The sequence below is a fragment of the Chenopodium album genome, chromosome 6, assembly GCF_948465745.1.
Source record: "Chenopodium album chromosome 6, dcCheAlbu1.1, whole genome shotgun sequence".
Taxonomy (NCBI): Eukaryota; Viridiplantae; Streptophyta; class Magnoliopsida; order Caryophyllales; family Amaranthaceae; genus Chenopodium; species Chenopodium album.
Window position 1 is genome coordinate 4,465,580 of NC_137839.1, and position 13,645 is coordinate 4,479,224.

Genomic DNA, 13,645 nt, shown 5'->3' on the forward strand with positions numbered 1-13,645 from the left:
ACAAACTATGCAATAATATTTCATTTCCTATTTAATAAGTATATTCTATTTGTACACATTCAAACAAAGATATTATTTTTTTATACTATAATATGCAATAATAGTTTGCTATATGTAACTTTGTAATGTAATTCTTAGTTATTTTTATTAGTCGTGCATATATTATTCTCTCTGTTTTTCTTTAGTGTGATAAATTTTTTAAATTTTTTATTTTATTTTTTAATTTTCTTTTTTTTTTGTAATTACAGAACTTTCATTCTATTTTACAATTAGGTATAATTTTTTATAATTAAATAATAGTGTTAAACTAATGATAAGTATTAAGTATTAAAAATTACCGTGCATGGCACGGGACTTAACCTAGTTAATATTAATGATCAAAGATTAAAATCGACATGCGTGTCCAAAAGAAAAGGAGCAAGTATTTAAATAGAGGAAGTAGCTAAGAAATTGTACCACCAAAGTAAAATCAAATCAAATCAGATTATGATAGTCTTAAATTCTCAAGGAAACCATATTCCATTTCCAAAAAATATCAGAAGGGTAATAAGGTCATTTCAAAGAGATTTAGCCAATACATCGCACTAGAGTCTAGACGGGGGTATAGGGGGGAATAGTAGTGAAGAAGTACTGTCCTTTCCTGTTCCAACTTCACACTCTTTCTCTCTCCTCTTTTTCTCAACAACAACCAAAGCTCTTCCTTTCATGGCGGATTTTTCTCTTCCACATTTTTCCATTTTTACCCCTTCATTTATTCACCTCTAATATTACATCTTACTAGGTGGGTTCTTCATATACCATTTTCCTTATTTTTCTTTAAAAAAAAAAAAAAACCCGAAAAGTTTGCTTTTAGTACAATCTCTCTTCTCATTTTCACTGAAATAACTGATATTTTCACTACATTTTCCCAGAAAAATTAATCGCTCTCTTATTCCCAAAAATTCTTCGTTAAATGAACCGCCAAAATCCTTCCTATTCTTCACTTTTCTGTTGATTCATCGCTAGAAAAGTGTTGAATTTTCAACAGTTTAAAGATTTTTAGTTTTTTTTTAGGGTTCTTCATTGTAGTTTATTTGGGGGTTTTTGGGGTTTTCTTTGTTTGATGTTCTGGGTTTTTAATTTTATTGCTATTTTTAGTAGGTGAGAAAGGTGTTTGCGTTGTATACAAGTTTCCTAAAAAGGTAAAAAAATTTGAAAGCGACAAACCCAGAAACTATGGCACCTTGGACCAGCTCTGATTTCCCTTCACTCAATTCCCAAACTCGCTCTTCATCCGGGTCAACTCGCCCTCTATTCGGGTCGACCCGACCTCCTATGGGGTCGTCGGGTCGGACCCCACATGGGTTTGGTGGGTCCCACCACCGTGGCAGAGGTGGGTCTGGTGGACCCTACCGTGGTGGTGGTAGTGGTGGTCGGATTAACGACGACCCAAATTCATCATCCGGGTTTGGTGGGTCCCACCGCCGTGGACGAGGTGGTGGTGCGCCCTTTCGCCGTGGTACCGGGTACCGTGGCGGCCGAGGTGCTGAAATGATTCATGAGAATGCTGATTATCCAAACCCATTTGATGATGATGATGTTAATGAGAAATTTGATGAGCTTGAGGTTATTGAAGAAAGCAATGATTTAGTTAAGAATCTTGGTAATCTTAACATTAATAATCCCAATATGATTAACTTTGATGCATACGAGGATATCCCAGTTGAAGTTAGTGGGGAAAATGTGCCAAATCCAGTGACTACATTTGCTGAGATTGATTTAGGGAAAGCTTTAAATGAGAATATTAGAAGGTGTAAGTATGTCAAGCCAACCCCAATTCAACGCCATGCTATTCCTATTGCTGTGAATGGCAGGGATTTGATGGCTTGTGCTCAAACCGGGTCCGGTAAAACCGCCGCCTTTTGTTTTCCGATCATTGCTGGTATTTTGAAGCGGGTTCCGCCTTATCGGCCCCCGTTGTCTCGTGGTGGTGGTGGTGGTGGTGGTAATGGTAGGATGGCTTGTCCTGTTGCCCTTATTATGTCTCCTACTAGGGAGCTTTCTTCTCAGGTGATAATCTTGGTTGATTATGTGTTTTTGTATTGGGTTTTGAATTTGTGTTTTGGTTTAAGATGGTGTGATTTGTGTGTTTTTTTTTATAGATACATGATGAGGCTACAAAGTTTGCTTATCAGACAGGAGTTAAGGTGGCTGTAGCATATGGAGGCACACCCATGGCTGAGCAGGTATATTAATCCCAAGATCTTGATTTGTTTAATGTTCTTGATTATATTGAATAAAGTATTTATTGGAAATTGCATGTTCTGTTTTCATGTTCTTCCAAGAAGATCATAGTTTATTGCTTGTTAATGTGGGGTCTACATAATTATTTATATGTGTTCGCTGCTAAAGATTTGAGACATTTTCAGTTGTCGTTCTATTTAAAAATTTGTGAAAAGTACATGCTCTACTTTTTCCCTGTTTCTATTGTGCTTTGTTGAGTGAGCAATGTTTTGTATATGTTTCCCTGGCCATGGAAAGAGGGATCTATTTTGTGCTTCTATACTTGTAAAGGATTACATTTCCCTAGCTCACTTTCCTTTTTCTTGTTTTTACGAGTTCTTTCTTCGCAGTTTGTTTAAATTTGAAGCATTTGCTTTTGATCGACGAAGCAATTAATTAATCTCTTCGCCTTTCTTGTATTTAATAAGCATTGTAGTACTAGACATCATGGCCTCATGGGTCATGGGGTAGTAGAAAGTGTCAATAATGTCACAATCATGTCTACGTAAGCATGTATCTTGAGCATTCCTATTTTTATTATGGAAGATTATGCTATTTTTCCCCCTAGTTTCCCTTTTGCTTTATTGAGTGAACTATGGGACGGATTTGTTTCCTTGGCTGTGAAAATGACCATCTTATTGTTAAAAGTGTTTTATATCGTTGCCTCCTTTCCTGTAACTCTTGTTTTTCCAAGTTCCTTTCTTGTTCACATATTTGCATTTGAGCTATAAGAATGTTGTGACGTCACTTGCATTTAAAGAAACATTATAATTGTAGATACCATTGACTAGTAGAATAGTGCAACTGTTCACGCAACCATGTCTAAATTATATAGCATCAGAAGCGTGCCAAAAAAGAGCTCCATTAACTTTATGTTGCCCATTGTCATTATGTAACTACTGCTGGAGCCTGTTATTTCCATTTTGAAGTGCCATTGAATGTCATTCTATGCTTATATATTTATTTGTGATTCAGATTCAAACTTGCTGTTAGATAATGCTAGTCATTAGTTTTTGTTTCCCCTTGTGGACAGTTAAGATTGCATGCTCCTTACTGTTTGGTAAATTCTTTTTTGAAGCTTGATCTGGTTTAAGAAAATTTTGAAGTCAATTTGTACAAGTTTGTCACTATTAAAGTTAATATGTTATATCCCATATACAGCTTCGCAGGTTGGCAAAGGGTGTTGATATTCTTGTGGCCACACCTGGTCGCCTGGTTGATATGGTTGAGAGAGGCAAAGTATCTCTTCGTATGATCAGGTATTTGGCTTTAGATGAGGCGGATAGAATGCTGGATATGGGTTTTGAGCCTCAGATACGTAAGATTGTCCAGCGGATGGATATGCCTCCGCCAGGTTCAAGACAGACTATGCTTTTCAGTGCCACATTTCCTACTGAAATACAGGTTAACTCTTATACAAGTATAATTCTCTTTTAACCCCCCCACCCCGACCCCAACCCTCCCTGTTTAATTTTAATGTTCTGGTAAGCCGCATTATCCTGTTTATGTTTTTGGCTGCTGACAGTTGCAGTAGATTGTTTTTATTTATTTATTTATTTGTTTATTTAAATGTTTGAGTAACTAATTACATGCTTATCTTAAAACAAAGTACTATATATCAAGTACCAAGAAGTATCACATAACACATTGTTTGACCAAAAAGTTCATGTGTTTGTATGAAGTAAAAGTAGATATCCAACAGAATCCTGCTTAGTTAACTAGATCTTGCCTAAGTGGCTGAATAGCTGAGAGCTTGACAGTGTTCAAAGTGATTTTTTTTTTTCCTCATTTGCGCCTTATTCTTTAATTGTTTTATGTGTTAGGTTATGTAAAAAAGTGGCTAGATCTCTGATACAAGAAACAGATGGTGCTGTGCTTGTATATAGACTAAGTTATTTGATTTGACTTCAACTTGTTCTAACCACGATAATGGTTGATGATTCACTGTGAGGCGTAAGGAAATAAAATTTGAGTTGGCCATTGATAGAGATGTGGCAGAATTTGGTCAGCTGAATTGGCTGAACTTGTTCATTGGCCTTCATGATCTCATGAACATCAGCATAACCCCAATGTCTCTAGAGATTCTCATGCTGAAGGTGGGATACGGGAAAATTGGCTCTACGCTGTTATGCTGATGCAACAAGGGCCAACAAGTAAACAACAAAGATGCCTGAGATTTATGCTATTGTTTTTCTTCATTTAATTTTCACGCCTAAAGCTTAATGACGCATTTAAAAAAAAAAAAAAATTATTGTTTTTAATGTTTGGCATGTATCATGCATACAACCTGGATAGACTTGACCATATTATTTTCTTCTCACATATATGGTCTAGAATGTACTAATATGATTGGAATGTTGTGCAGAAGCTAGCGGCTGATTTCCTTACAAATTACATATTTCTTACTGTTGGAAAAGTTGGGTCAAGCACTGATCTCATCAAACAAAACATAGAGTTTGTTAGGGATTTCGACAAGAGACAGCATCTGAAGAATCTTCTCATGTCTCAGAAGCTGAATGGAACAAATGGAAAGGTTAGTGATTATGCTTACCGAACTAGTCAATTCAAAAACTACCTTTTGTTTGTAGTTATTGAGAAATGTGATTTAAATTATCTGTTGCAGCATGCTTTGACAATTGTTTTTGCTGAAACAAAGAGGGGAGTTGATGATCTTGAGTACTGGTTGTCTGGCAATGGCTTCCCAGCAACAGCAATACACGGTGACAAAGCACAATGGGTCAGTATTTAATCTTATCTCTGTGTTATACTGATTTTTCTTTTTAATTGTTTTGTTGTTGCCCACTTGTATTAGCATTAAGAGAACTCTACTGAAATTTGGTTTTTTCGTTCCTTAACATGTTAATGACCATGAATCCTAATAGCTTACTTGCTTGTCTGTTGTAGTTTCACTTGATAAACTGATAAGCTGTGTTTAGGATTTCACAACTGCTATTATATCTTTAGATGAAGTGTGTGTGAAAAGTTTCACTACTATTTATTTTGCAGCTTTATAATAGTTCTTTTGTGTCTTATATTGTACTAAAATTTGCTGCTGAATGGTCTTTAGTTTTTTATGATTGTGTAATGACCATGGCTTTTTTTGCCATTGTTGGTTCTATTTAGTTGTCTTTCCAGTCATTATCTAACTAAGCTAATATCTATTAACACAATAACTGTCTGCATGCCTTTGCTGTTCTTAAAGCGTAGCTTTAATTTTGGAAGTTTCTTATATATCTTGATTTGTTCCTTCAATGTGACGCTGTTTATTTCTTTTAATCTATTGTCTCATAAAGGAAAGAGAAAAGGCCTTGCGATCTTTCAGGAGCGGAACCACTCCAATTATTGTCGCAACTGATGTTGCAGCACGAGGGTTGGACATTCCATGTGTGGCTCACGTCATCAACTTCGACTTGCCTCGTGACATTGATGACTATGTTCATCGCATAGGTCGAACAGGACGTGCTGGTAATTCGGGTCTTGCAACTGCTTTCTTCAATGACAAGAACATGTCAATCTCCAAGGCACTCATTGAGGTTATGGAGGACAGTAACCAAGAAGTACCTTCTTGGCTTGCTGAATATGCTGAGACAACCTCGTCTTATGGATATGGTGGTGGCAGCAGTAGTCGCCGTTCCAGAAGTGGCAAGTTTGGTGGTCATGATTACCGAAGTTTTAATCAAGCTTCTAATGGCTACTCTGGTTATTCTGATTACTCCAACAATTACTCTGACCATGTTCCAAGTGCTGAACCTTTAGTTGATGATACATCTGCTGCTGCTGATCCTTACAACTCTCCAGAATATGGTTTTACTCATGGTTACGACAATATTGTACCCAGTGGCTGGGATTGATCCAGTTATCTGCTTAGCTAATCTATCTTTTGGCAGACCTCTTAAGACTGTTACTGCTTAGCATCGTTACATGCTCTCTGATATGCATAGCTAATGATAAATAGGATGTAAATGCAACTTTGGCATGGAGCTTTGTTCGAACCAACCACGGTTCTGAGGCAAAGTTATAGTTAACTTTCACGAGGATTTGGGTGGGGTGGACTACTAATTGGAGCTTTTTGTACAGGTGGTTGGTATATCTATGTTTTTGACTATTGCTCAGTGACCTTGAACAATATATTTGAGATATATGAAAGCTTTGTTAGATCATCTAATTGTCTGCTGACTGCTTATTTTCTAGGAGTACTATGAAATTCGAGTGCATGCTTATAAACATCAAGGTAGTGTGCATCCAGCATCCCCTTTTAAGCGAGCCAATGTTTGGTAGTCTATAATCTGTGTCCTCAAATGATATGCAGAATTTTTGGCTGTCTCAGTTTTAAGGAATTAGCTATATGATTTATATATCCAAGAATGTGAATAAAAATGGTGAAGCCAACTCCCTTTTTTTTCAACTGTATACTACTTCGTATCTGTTAGCTGGTATATTTTGTGATAGGAATAAAACACCAGAATCCCAACAAATGATTAGGAGTTAATATTATGCAAACTAAATTACAAGGTTTTTCTTTGAAGCGCCTTCTGCTGGCTAACATAAAAAAAGTAAATTCAAACTTGCATAAATTTCATCATTTTTTGTATCTTTCTAATGTGTTGTATTTATAACATTCCTTGTAACTAATTCACCTACAATGCCCTTTCTTCCCTAAACATGATTCATTAAATACATTAAATACAAGTATAATGTATATTGCGCATAAAGTAATTTATTTTCTTCTATGAAATCAACTTTGAAAGGTGAAATGCTCTACATATTCTTAGAAATACTCCATAGTTCCGTCTTCCATGAACTGCAGGGAAAAGCATCAATACAGCACAGCCTGTCCACGCTGCCTCCATAATAGATGATGAAAAAGAAAGGTGAAATGACTGACATTTTCTATATATATATATCACAAAAGTCCATCTCTCAGAGTCTACTGTTCACTCAACAAGTTCTTCTCTTCCTCCTCAATTCTACTTAGCCACTTGAAGCCAAGATCACATCCTGCGTTAGCAGCAATGTGGAACTGTTCTTTTGCAAGTTCTATTGGGTTAGCCTTTGAGTTCACAGAATTTGTTTTCCCAGCCTTTCGTTTCTTCAAGTTGAATTTAGTTATGGACTCTGGAACTGTGTGACCTGCAGTATCATAATAAGAGGTTTTATCAATTTTATGCTGCATTTACAGGCCGGCAATGGCAGAAAAACTCTCAAAATAATAAACAACCCAGCCCATCATCTAGCATTTACAGGAGTAGAACCTAGGAAGACAGGCTTATGAAGACACGAAATGCTGTTCACTTGGCAAAGGTATTGGCAGGAGAAGCCAAGGAGTTTAATCATCCTAATACTCATATTAAAAGATCACAATCAAGATTGGTTCACAAAGAGCCAAGTAATTTTGGCAGAGGTAATAGGAAACCTAGGAGTTACATTCCTCCCAACACTGAAGGGGTCACACACTCACACAAACAATAAACATATGCTACCCCTGGTTTCTACACAAAAGTTGATTTTTTTAGGTTGACGTTTGACTGTTTCTAATTTTATCATTATATTTATGGGCACAGTACAATTTTTTTATTATTATTTTTTTAATAAGGAAAAAAAGCACACACTATTAAAATCGAGAAAGTATATGCCATGAGAAGAAGAAACTAAATCATCAAGAGCAGACCTCTAAGGAGAAGAGATCCGTATGCTACAGCTGCACCAGCATGTCCCTGCAAATACAGAAGCAAGGTGATTTGAACTCTGTTAATAATACTAAAGATAGTATCCCTTTCTCATTTAGTGTCCCCTTATTTCTATCTGCTGTTGCTTTTATTGGACTTCAAAAACTACCAGACAACAAAGCATAAGCATGGGTATATTTGACCTAAAGTGGAGCATCAGCAAAGGATCATGATCATGGAGAATCTTTGGTGCTAGTAAAAGTTGTCAAAGAAACTTAACGAGCCAAAGTTGATGGAGCTATTATACCATATATGAAGCAAACAAAGTACAGTCAGACTCCTTGCATTTAATCATAACATTACAGTTCATTGTATGAACCAATGAACTATTGTTTCAGAAAGTTAGTACAAACAAGTTGTAACCACTATAGGCCTTCTCAACACATCTAACATTCAACATTCACTAATCACTACGCTACTAGGGAGCTAGCATGCAGAAACATTAAGGAAGCTCCTATGAGATCAACTTTGAGGTCTTTGACTGGTGGCAGGAATGAACAATTTAAAAGCAAAACCATCTTTTTAATTCACAAACTGAAACAACAGACATCTATGCACAAATATTTACATAAGAAACTGCTACCAACACATATTCTTACCACTAACTTCTCAAATTAAACTCAATAAATTGTATAACATATACTTCTCTGCTATGACTAGCAGATCTACTAATATACTTACTGCAGCAACTCTTACTCTCTAAGCACCATATATCCACTTCCAAATAGAAATGAGCAATAAAGTCAGCTTCACTTACCTTCTCTGCTGCTCTGTGAAAACACCACATTGCAGATCCCATGTCTTGCCTCACACAGTCCCCTGATAGGTACACAGCACCTAAAAGATAAAGAGCGCCTGGATGCAACTGAGACACAGCATACTGCCATAAGACCTTTGAATAAATTTAGTCCATTGACCAAAATAAATGAATAAAATACCTGTTCGGCAGCCTTTTCCAGATAATAAAATGCTTGCTGAGATGATTGAACATAGTCATTCTGCCAAAAATGAAAGATACTTCAACATCAGGATATATATGTATTATCATTTTAAATCTTTTTTTATCAACTCATTTTTGAACTAAGATGTTTAAATGAACGGGAAAACTTGACAATAGCACAGCAATTGTAACATCAAAAGCCACAATAGGATACGAAAACTTGATGAGCCAACCTCAATTCTTAAGCGGCCACCTAGTTCATACAGTGCATCAGGATTTCCCATATCAGCAGCTTCCACCAGCAAAGCAGCTCCTCTGATAGTGAAATTTTTTCAAAACTGATCACTCATTGTAAAACCATCATTTCCATCTAATACAATTCAATAATTCATATCGTATCAAACAAGGACTGGAGAACAATTGTAAAGGTTGACTATAAGATCTTCAAACTATATTAAGGAATGATGAGCTAACCCATCAAGAAATGAGAAAGCAACAACAGCAAGCAAAATGCGAGTCTTTTGCTTACTTACTATAGTCTATACTCACACACTAGTCAGACTCTCTTGTTATCAGAGATAAAGCTAAGTACTCCAAAAGATTTTTTTTTTTTTTTTTTGCAATAAAACTTCAAAGCAATCAGATTTAGAAATCTGCTGGCTCAACATCATAATAAAACTCACACTGCTTTACATGCCCCTGGAACGTGATATTTAAGGTGCAGCTTGGATAACCAATAGCGCGCATTGGTATTGGAATTATCAACTTCTAAAGCCAACTCAAAATTCTCCTTAGCACCCTAGTAAACATTAATGAGCAGCAACAATTAGATCAGATTGAGCATTAGCATATCAAATAATCAAATCACTACAATTCATTACAATGCAAGCCTAATAAAAAATGAGTATTATCAATGCAAACTAATACGAGTATATTAGCAAGAGCTCATAGAGCAATTGAGACACGATAAAGGTATAGGGATTAAATATAAGTTTTGGAACTCATTTAAGTGAGTAGCCACTAAACACAATCATATACAAGAATCAATATATGCAATAGTAAATAGAAGATCGAAAAGGGCATGTGAAACTGAAAAAACAAGCACTCACCCTAAGAAGAGGAATGAGACGCTTGTCATTAAGTTCACAATAATCAATAACTCTATCAACTTCCTTCATAGCACTCCACCCTTTTGCTATAAATTCCATGGCTTTCTTGTTTCTGCTGTGCAATCCTCTCTGTTTCATTCAATCATACCATATGTTAGGACAAAGAAGGACAAAGATAAACTGAAAACACATTGTAACTTAGCAAAGAACTCACCAATTGATTAAACCCAGAAAGCCTGGAATTTAATCGAACAGTCTCCTTCAGAAAAATTGATCTCAGCATCTTCTCTAAAAGGGGACAAAAACCAGGAAAGCACATCAAAACAGCACAACCCAGAAACCAAAAACACAAAATTGAGAATTCAATAACACTGCCAACAATTTCTCGTTTATAAAGGAAAAGGGTATTCGTGCAATCACGAAATGAAAGACGAGCAAGTATAAAAGACTAAGACTTTGGTTCAGGACTTTTATCAAACACCTGGTAGGCAACTGTTTAATGATCAGAAGCACACTATAAATGTCAATTCAGCAACTCAAATCTTCCAAATTTAATTATTCCAGATTATAAGAAAAACAATTCCAATTTGAAGATTATAATAGCAGAACAGTTAACTGATTCACAGTAAAAAAAAAAAAAAAAAAAAAAAAAAAAAAAAAAAAAAAACTAGGAACAAACAGCGTAGAGCTAGAAGAAAGGTACCTTGAGAAATGCTGATGACTGATAATAATATGCGAAAGTTTTAGGAGGATAAATCAATTATGTCAAACACATTAGCTGAGAAGAGCAAAGGATAAAGGGGGATCAAGTCAATCAACTTTAGATTAACTGAGAAATTATTTTTAAGAAAAATTGTCCAAGTAAGTTAGAGGAAAAATACATTAAGAAAAATTAAGCTTAAAAAAAAAATTGATATGTGTTGTAGCTTAATTTTTAAATTTTTGTCATTGAGGAAACTCTTTTATCCTTGAAAAAAAATATAATTAAAAAAAAAACCATCTTATGCAATACAAAATTGTAAGGCAATTAATCATTTAAATATACATTATAGAGTAATTAATAATAGTTAAGGAAAGTTTATTGCATAAGAATAGATTTATAACCTTTAACTACATACCAAGTAGTATTATATTTCTTGTAAAAAAAAAGAAAAAAAAAAACCTATTTCATTAATTCTAGGCTTGAACATAGCCCGACTTGAATCCAAGAATGACCCGACTTGGAAATGACCCAACCTGATTATAAACCGCAAATTATTGACTTGAACCGACCCGACTTGAATCCGAGAATGACACGACTTGAAAAAGACCCGACCTGATTATAATCCGCAAATTATTGACTTGCGAGAATGACCCGACCTGATTCTAACCCGCAAATTATTGACTTGAACCGAACTCAACTCGAACCCGAAAATTACCCTAACCCGTTTTAACCAGTGAAAACCCGAATTAAACCAGACCTACTGTTCACCCGACCCGAATGTAACCCGACCTGTTATTAACCCGACCTATACCCGATAAGAAGTATGAACCGACGTGACCCGACTCAAGCATGATCCAACTCAAACCCGACCCGCATAGGTTATGGAATTAATCCGAATTGACCCAACCCTAGTTGACCCGCCAACTCTTACCGACCTAAACTCGACCCGTTTACCCGAATTGACAACTCTACCCGAAATCTCCAAAATTTCTCAAAAAGCGTGGATATTAGCCTTCAATTTTGGAATTTTTTTGACTTTTTTTCACCCGGAAATAAAAATTGCTGAAATGTTAACCATGGTCCCTAATATATACCCTCCAACAGTCCAATTGGGTGGGTGGACCATCCAATTTGCCTTTAAACGACCAATTTACCGTTTTACAACTTGCACCGATTTCATTAACTCAATCTTACCACGAACATTTATGACAGCATATAATGATTATATATGGATCCAAACGACATTATATGACCCCGAGATGTATCCCTTGAAATCTCAATGCTTTTCGACACCGGGCCCCGAAATATTCGAAATTTCTCAAAACACGTGGATATTAGCCTTCAATTTTGGAATTTTTTTGACGTTTTTTCGCCCGATAATAAAAATTGCCGAAATGTTTACCATGGTCCCAAATATCCTACGGGAGTCAAATTGGGTGGGTGGAATCATCCAATTTGCCTTTAAACGACCAATTTACTGGTTTACAACTTACACTGATTTCATAAATTCAAGCCTACATCTACGAACATTTATGACAACAAATAATGATCATATATAGTTCCAAACAACAATATATGACCCCGAGATGTATTCCCCAGAATTTCAAGACTTTTCGACACCGAGCCTCGATGACTCTAAAAATTCTCAAAAAGCATGGATATATCCTTCAAAATTTGAATTTTTTGAATTTTTTCGTCCAAAAATAAAAATTGCCGAAAATTTTACCATGGTCTCTAATACCCTCCGGGAGTCCAATTGGATGGGTGGGACCATCCAATTTGCCTTTAAACAACCAATTTACCAGTTTACAACTTGCGCCGATTTCATTAACTCAAGCTTACCACAAACATTAATGATAACATATAATTATCATATATGGTTCCAAACGGTATTATATGACCCCGAGAGGTATCCCCTAAAATCTAAAGACTTTTCGACATCGGGCCCCGAAACCTCCAAAATTTATCAAAAAGCGTGGATATTAGCCTTTAATTTTGGATTTTTTTTACTTTTTTTCGCCCGGAAATAAAAATTGCCAAAATGTTACCATGGTTCCTAATACCCTCTGGGAGTCCAATTGGGTGGGTGGAACCATCTAATTTGCCTTTAAATGACCAATTTACCGATTTACAACTTGCACCGATTTCATTAAATCAAGCCTACCACAAACATTTATGACAACATATAATGATCATATATGGTTCCAAACGACATTATATGGCCCCGAGATGTATCTCCTAAAATTTCAAGCCTTTTCGACACTTGGCCCCGAAACCTCCAAAATTTCTCCAAAAGCGTGGATATTAGCCTTCAATTTTGGAATTTTTTGACTTTTTTCACCCGGAAATAAAAATTGCCGAAATGTTTACCACGGTCTCTAATACCGTCCGGTAGTCCAATTGGGTGGGTAGAACCACCAATTTGTCTCTAGATGGCCAATTTACCGGTTTACAACTTGCACCGATTTTATTAACTCAAGCCTACCACGAACATTTATGACAACAAATAATGATCATAAATGTTTCCAAACGAAATTATATGACCCTGAGATATATTCCCTAAAATCTGAAGTCATTTCGACACTGGTTCCCGAAACCTCCAAAATTTCTCAAAAAACGTAGATATTAGCCTTCAATTTTAGAATTTTTTGACTTTTTTTTGCCTGTAAATAAAAATTGCCGAAATATTTACCATGGTCCCTAATACCTTCTGGGAGTCTAATTGGATGGGTGGAACCATTCAATTGGCCTTTAAACGGCCAATTTACCAGTTTACAACTTGCACCGATTTCATTAACTCAAGCCTACCACAAGCATTTATGACAACATATAATGATCATTTATGGTTTAAACTAGTATTATTTGACCCCGAGATGTATCTCCTAAAATCTCATAGCTTTTCGAC

At 35.9% G+C, this 13,645-nt stretch overlaps 2 protein-coding genes across 2 annotated transcripts; one reads left to right on the forward strand and one right to left on the reverse strand.

The window, feature by feature from the left end:
• Positions 1 to 1,456: 1,456 nt before the first annotated feature.
• Positions 1,457 to 6,422, forward strand: LOC145634355 (DEAD-box ATP-dependent RNA helicase 52B-like). The gene is made up of 6 exons (XM_081685774.1): positions 1,457 to 2,049; positions 2,142 to 2,225; positions 3,424 to 3,666; positions 4,628 to 4,795; positions 4,886 to 4,999; positions 5,556 to 6,422. Exons 1-6 carry the CDS (start codon positions 1,531 to 1,533, stop codon positions 6,111 to 6,113), a joined length of 1,686 nt encoding a protein of 561 aa, XP_081541900.1. The 5' UTR covers positions 1,457 to 1,530; the 3' UTR covers positions 6,114 to 6,422.
• A 385-nt stretch (positions 6,423 to 6,807) lies between these two features.
• Positions 6,808 to 10,976, reverse strand: LOC145635641 (uncharacterized). Its single transcript, XM_081686961.1, has 9 exons — positions 10,741 to 10,976; positions 10,252 to 10,325; positions 10,038 to 10,166; positions 9,612 to 9,727; positions 9,162 to 9,243; positions 8,927 to 8,986; positions 8,746 to 8,853; positions 7,931 to 7,976; positions 6,808 to 7,392 (listed from the first exon to the last, which is right to left on the reverse strand). The coding sequence occupies exons 2-9, from the start codon at positions 10,318 to 10,320 to the stop codon at positions 7,190 to 7,192; spliced, it is 813 nt and encodes a 270-aa protein (XP_081543087.1). The 5' UTR covers positions 10,321 to 10,325; positions 10,741 to 10,976; the 3' UTR covers positions 6,808 to 7,189.
• Positions 10,977 to 13,645: the final 2,669 nt, after the last annotated feature.